Source organism: Ylistrum balloti, unplaced genomic scaffold (genome assembly GCF_031769215.1).
Source record: "Ylistrum balloti isolate Yb309-2 unplaced genomic scaffold, AGI_CSIRO_Ybal_v1 Utg370054, whole genome shotgun sequence".
Classification (NCBI taxonomy): Eukaryota; Metazoa; Mollusca; class Bivalvia; order Pectinida; family Pectinidae; genus Ylistrum; species Ylistrum balloti.
The window spans coordinates 430,408-437,108 of NW_026782105.1; the positions used below are offsets into that span (position 1 = coordinate 430,408).

The 6,701-nt window shown below is 36.4% G+C and overlaps 1 protein-coding gene across 1 annotated transcript; it reads right to left on the reverse strand.

Annotated features, from left to right (window-relative positions):
• Positions 1–616: 616 nt before the first annotated feature.
• On the reverse strand, positions 617–4,572 carry LOC132549321 (serine protease inhibitor dipetalogastin-like). Its single transcript, XM_060213245.1, has 5 exons — positions 4,289–4,572; positions 2,770–2,916; positions 2,152–2,331; positions 1,465–1,743; positions 617–731 (listed from the first exon to the last, which is right to left on the reverse strand). The coding sequence occupies exons 1-5, from the start codon at positions 4,570–4,572 to the stop codon at positions 617–619; spliced, it is 1,005 nt and encodes a 334-aa protein (XP_060069228.1).
• Between the last annotated feature and the right edge of the window lie 2,129 nt (positions 4,573–6,701).

Sequence of the window (6,701 nt, forward strand, 5' to 3'; positions counted from 1 at the left end):
TTAAATTGATTCAATTATGGATTTTGAAAAACTCTTTGGTTTCCTTAATTTTAACGAGATATTTGACGCATTTTCGTTACATGCATGACTATGTGTTTTTCTTGCACTTTTTAATATTTATGTTGGCAAATTACAAACATCCTAGTTGAAACAGCTCCGTATCTATCGTAAACACAAAGAATAACGATCATTCATTAATCGACTTCTTCCAGTCATACGAATGAATGTTTTCCTGTTATCAAGGAATAAGATATACTGGCATTGATGGACAAGATGATGGTGATGAATTGAAAACGGGTCTACAGCTTCTTGGTTGTATATTTATCACAAAGCATGCAGTGGATATATAGTTTAAATGTCTCTTCTATTTTAATATCCTATGTATTATGTATAGACTGTTTCCTTGTTTTATTGTGGAATGTTGAGTTAGACTATGACGCTTTAAACGGAACAACTTAACTGGCTATTTCCGTGTGTCATTGTAAAGTGTTAATCTTACTACGTGATGTTTTAAACGGAACAATACAACTTACTATTTCCTAGTTTTAATGTGTAGTGTTGAATTGCATGAGGATGTAAGTTGAGATTTTTGATAACTACAAATATTAATATTCTGCTATTGTTCATCGTATGTTAGCCTTTTTGCCTTAGTACTGGAATACAGCACCGTCCTGAAAGTAACAGAAACCACGTCCATTTTCACTTGATTGCTAGCTTCAACATCAGTCAGACTATAAACAACAATACAGACTCTGAGGCAATGGGAACATTTTACTATGATCGTTACACAAAAGAAAGACTTGATACACAACAGGAACGTTAGAATTGATAGTAAATGTTATAACAATGTTGGCCTGCGTTACATAAGGGCATACATGAAAAGGGACATCGCTATCTCCGACACGTTGACCAACAGCAACGTTCATTCGCCATTTACGATGTGCAGGGACATTCGGAGTAACATTTGACCTCTGCATCGCTGGAAAAAAGATGAGACGTTTCTGTTTAGCAATATATATATGATACCGGGTTAACATATATCTATTTCTATATGCCTTATTTCAAAAATGACAATACCAAAAAAGCATGCGGCTCTAAAACAAAGAGGATAAGACAGAACATAGAATGAAAGAAAAATGAATCAATCCTGAATCGTTAGAAGATATCGAACTGTAACAAATTCATTAAGCGTGTTATAAGCATTGGAATCAATTCTGCGGCACGCATGAGGTTTTTATATAATCTGCACATTTTAACACTTAACAAATTGAAAGCAACACATTGATTGGCTGTTCATTGTAATACATAACCGCTTTTTATTTGACAACCCGACAATTGCCATGCTTTGACGAGTGATTGACGATTGAACTCGATCAGAGATCTTGTGTAGAAGCACTTCAACAAGATAAACTTTTGTAGTTAAATTAAACTTATCTATAACAGTTAAATCTATCTGATACTAACTTGCAGCGGGCAAAGCAGTAGTTATAGTACGTTCGTCCATCACCACCACACACTGAGTCATTGTCCAACCAACAATGTGAACATGAGTTGGACTCTCCCACGGGCTGCACAGGCTGTACCGGCTGGAATGGAAGAAAGGGCTGGAAGAGGGAGAAGAACGGATCCACTGTGGGAGGCGGTACCGTGGTGCGAGGAGCCATGACATTTTTTTGATTCGTCTCGAATTCAGCAAGTTCTCGCTCACAAGGACACAGTCCGGCACAGTTCAATTCTACTTTCCTGTTGCAAAAAATACCAAATAAGTTTGTTTTTATAATAACGTTTTGCATTACGACGTTGATATTTTTTTTCTATCAATAATACCACTACAGATCAGTGCAATACGTATGGTCCGATTAATTTCGAAGCGATTTGTACGTAATTATAGATGAAGTTTAAGTGTTATTATCCGAGTGTTAACGGAATAGTATCCACAGGATTCCAATACATTTAGGACTATAACTAGTCAGTATAATCAGGACACAAACACAGTACTATGTCGATTGATTAAGCAATTGGAAAATTAAATATCTAAGGAAATATCAGGCCTAATTATAACTTGGTCAACGTTTGTTATATAAAGTATAAGGTTATTTATTTTAAATTATGTTTAGCCGGTTTATTCTTTCTATCGTGACCTTTACTCACGCGCAATTCCGTTCGCAGTCATTGTTGTAGACTTTGCTGTCCTTGCCACATACAGGACTGTAAGGCTGATTTTCACATGTACATGGTTCAGGTGTGGTGGTTGGAGGTGTTGTTGGAGCAGGAGTTGTTGGAGGTGGTGTTCGACAGGGGCACGGCCCAGCGCACTTTTCGATCTGGTTCCTACAGCCAAATAAAGATATATCACGTGACATTATCCAACATTGAGATATCAAAAATGTATGCAAATATTCCATTTTTACAATCTGTCAAAAAAAAATGAAAACAAAGTTTATTGATGGAGTTCATATGACATTTTAAATAATGACTTGAAAGCAGTTGCATAGTTCAATTCAACTCCAGTTGACCTTACTTTTGATAATGTGTATACAACCTCAAATGAAAATCATGTGATTCTTTATACCAACATTGGAACTTGTCAATGCTCAAGCTTGCACAATAGTCCATTAAAACATTAAAGTTTGATAAGCTTAAATGAACCACGGTTTCAATGTACTATTAAGAATATGATGACGAGGTCGGAATTTCTAATCGTTTGTACCAATTTGGAGATTGAGATTTAATTAAATTAATTTTTAGTGAATAGCAAATTCTACTTACGCACATCTGAGTTTGCAGTAGTTATCATAGGTATGTCCGCTCATACTACACACCGGTGCATAGGTAGGGCCACACCCACATGGGGGTGGTGGAGGGTTAGGGGGTGTGAAACATGGACAATATCCCGCACAAGCCTTAGTTACCATCCTGAAACCAAACAAGGTTTTACACGAATGTTTACATGTAAATCATCATAAAGATTTTTAATAATTTTTTTAAAATAAAGAAAGCTGTATTGAAATCCAGAAGACAATTAAAGATACACTCATTCTGGGGTTATTTGAATAATTTTATTTCACTAAAGAACACGAATCTCCAATACAAACTTTCAATTATGATAATTGTCACGGAAGTATTCATACCATATTATTCTTCGAATAAAAGTATTAATACAGATGTTCAAAAACAAGCAAATGACCAGTAAGAAAAACAAATAAAAATTATCTTATTTAGGAAATGATAATCACTAGTTTTCTCTAGAATCTTCATGTATTTAGATTCGAGGGAGTCATACATACTCTAGGTTCGGATTAAGATAGTTACAAAGAATCACAATTTTATCTCGTGTCATTCGTTAGGTGCTGAAGAAAAGGCGTTACCGATGTCTAAGTCTGGCAATAGGTTACCAAAACATGTTCGGTGACTAAAACAACTACCACCAGCACAATTCTATCATCTTCAAAGCTTATAGAGAGAATAACATCAATCGTAGGTGTTTATATATCACGTTAACAACTGCCACAGGCGATTTGGAATACTTTCAAAAGTTCATTATGACATTGGTCAAAAACAGGTAATAGCATGATATTCTATTTATCATATTACCATAAAAGAAGAACACATACAGCTTAATATAGATAACTAGTTCACACCACTTCTATTTGACAACGTGAAGAATGACGATTATGTTTTTCTCAGCACCAGACCATTCTACACTATAAAAACCTCACGCCCTAGGAGGAATTGGATGTATACAACACCTAAGATGTCAGTATATTATGTGACATTTAACACAAATACGAAATGGTACAACTTGTAACCGCCCGCATTTGACCCCAATTCTGTAACCTGCAAACGGAGGTCACTCATGATCGAGTGCATTTACACCTTTAATATCATAAGACAGGTCAGAAGAGAAACAATTTTACATTTCTGATGTGATTTATATTTCTAATCTTAACATTGTTTTTCATTAAAAAGGCATTATAATTGAAATGAAAATTAATGTAAGTGCCTTTCTGTCCTGTGCAATTTATTGCGTATAAAGTCAGAATGTCACAATTACAAGAACGAAAAGTATATATTAAAAGAAAATATCTTTTTTTTTTTTGTTCCTATATTGAAAACCACGCTGTTTTAATTACACTTCGATACTGTCTTCAACTGCTATCAGTGGTTCAGTTTTTTTTTTTTTTCTGTTTGTGTTTTTCCCCATTTATCCAAAAATGATTATATCTATGACAGTATTCAAATTGTAAAATATATTTTAAAAAGTGTTAGTCCGACCCATTAGACCTACCGTGGCATCTGGCATGTGCTATCATAGTTGTTTCCGTCAGAACCACAAAGTGGACTCCAGGTACAGTTCCTCACGGGAGCCGGCGCTGGCCAATTTGGCGCCACAAAACGAGGAGGAGGAGGAGGTCTTCTCCATGTCCTCGGTGGTGGCCTCCTCCGCCTGCCTGGAGGAGGTGGCATCGCTCTATTTGTAGGTTGTCCCATCGGCCGGCCCGGTGGTGGTGGCGGCGGTGGCTGCATGCGTCTTCTTAATGGAGTTCTACGAGGTGGTCCTGGGGGTCTCATATTTTGCGGAGGTGGTGGTCTTCTTCCCCTCTGGGGAGGGGCTGGTCCACTCCTACTTGGCGGTGCATATTGACTTTGTACAATTAAAATGCATCCTACAAACAGAAAATTCCTTGGGAACATGTTTTATTTGAATAGAATTTGGAAGGTGATAGACGTACATGGTGGGAGTGTTTTAGTAATATCTCATTGTTAGGAAAGAAATGTAGATATCGTCGCTACGTGAGTATCATCGTCATTTAAAAAAATCCTATCCAGTCAATAAAATATTCTCATACCTACTGGTGGAAATTTGTCCTTAAGAAAATTACGCGATACAAATTGAATATTTATTTTGCAAAATTCGACAGTGTAACCAATAATACAACAGCGATGTGATTCCTTCAAAAGTTGGAATTGTTTTATTTAAACAATACAAATAATGAGTTGATTCGACCTTCAGTTATCACCATGTCCCGAGTTAAAATTTACAAAGTATACAAATCACAGTGAATCTAGTTTCAGATCAGTGTTAATTAAGCGGATGTACTTTGTCGAGACAAGTGTGTTTAGGTTATGATTACGACTGACCCCGTCCTAACGCCGTACCTTAATGGTCAGTGTATAGCTACAAATGTAAGGTATTTTTACCGAGGTTTATTGCCTATGACCGCTATGATGAATGACGTCCATCGCTTACTACCAACACCGAAGACATAATTTCATTTTTTAGACAAAATGACGAATACGATAACAAACGTCGAATGTGAACGATATGGGGCGGTTATTTTGGTTCGTCATTTCCGCCCGGATACACCTACGGCAATTATCTGGACAGATTTATTTTACGGAATGTACAAATAGAGTCATATATCTATATATAGATATTCATCTCGACCTCTGTAGCTCTTAAAATTTATACATACACTTCAGTTAATGATTCACCATGAGTGATGTTTATATTTAATATTGAAAACTATTTCTTAGAGCTGCTGATGTTCAAAGGTTTATCATGGCGTCATCTTTAAGGACTTTTGACTGTCTTTATCTCTGCTCTACTCTTAATTGTATGTATATCTTGCACGAACACTCGTCAGTGCTATATTTAAAAGCAAATGGAATCGATAGTGCGAATGAGATAAATACAAGTCCCACGAACGATGTGCAATGTCGCGCAAACAAGAAACAGTGTCGTGTGAAAGATAGGATCACAAAGCATGACTCTATCACGCTTCGTTGGTAAGACTTATCAAGGACTGGAATTCGTTTTCTTTGTGAAACAAAAAAGTTAAACTCTCACAAATCTCAGATGGAAACCATCACAGGAAAAGATAAGTCTATGCATGTCAGTTTTCAAGGTGACTTTGTCTTATACAATATAGCAACGTATCATTTCATTGCTTTTTATCAGTGAATTTCACACACACAAAAAAACAACGTTGAAATGAAGCGTTTTAACAGAATGGGCCATGAACTATCATGTTTAAGACACTCCAAAATGCATTACGTCACTCCTCTTCACGTCTGGTGATCTAATCTATAACAAAAACCTCAAGGATCACATATACCTGAAGAATACCTTAAATATAGACTTTAGATAATATTTTTTTCTTGCCACCTAATTACAACTATCCGTAGATATTTGTTGAGAGACTCTGATCTGCTCTCCTAATTCCACATTATTACGCACGAACATGTGCACGCACGTGTACTGACTCAGTATTGTATTGAACACGTCTCATTCATTGCAGGAAATTGTGTGAGTGTTTTAGAGGAAACAATATTTTGTTGCAGTATATAAAATTACAACGAAATTACATACACAGGAATGAGTCTTAGTCAACGACACAGGAATGAATCTACGGCACAGGAATTATTCTGAGTCTACGACACAGGAATGATTCTGAGTCTACGACACAGGAATGAATCTGAGTCTACGACACAGGAATGATTCTGAGTCTACGACACAGGAATGATTCTGAGTCTACGACACAGGAATGATTCTGAGTCTACGACGCAGAAATAAATGAGTCTACGACACAGGAATGATTCTGAGTCTACGACGCAGAAATAAATCTGAGTCTACGATACAGGAATGAGACTTTGCCTATGTTTAGACTTATTCCAATAATCGATTACTGTACGTATCT

Bases quoted from the DNA above. Each gene is read 5' to 3' on its own strand.
- LOC132549321 (XM_060213245.1), bottom strand. From the start codon at position 4,572: ATGAGACCCCCAGGACCACCTCGTAGAACTCCATTAAGAAGACGCATG. The intron at 1,744-2,151 runs GTGAGTAAAGGT...TTTTTGCAACAG, and splicing joins GACTGCGAACGGAATTGCGC to GAAAGTAGAATTGAACTGTG. The intron at 732-1,464 runs GTTAGTATCAGA...TGTTGTTTATAG, and splicing joins TACTGCTTTGCCCGCTGCAA to TCTGACTGATGTTGAAGCTA.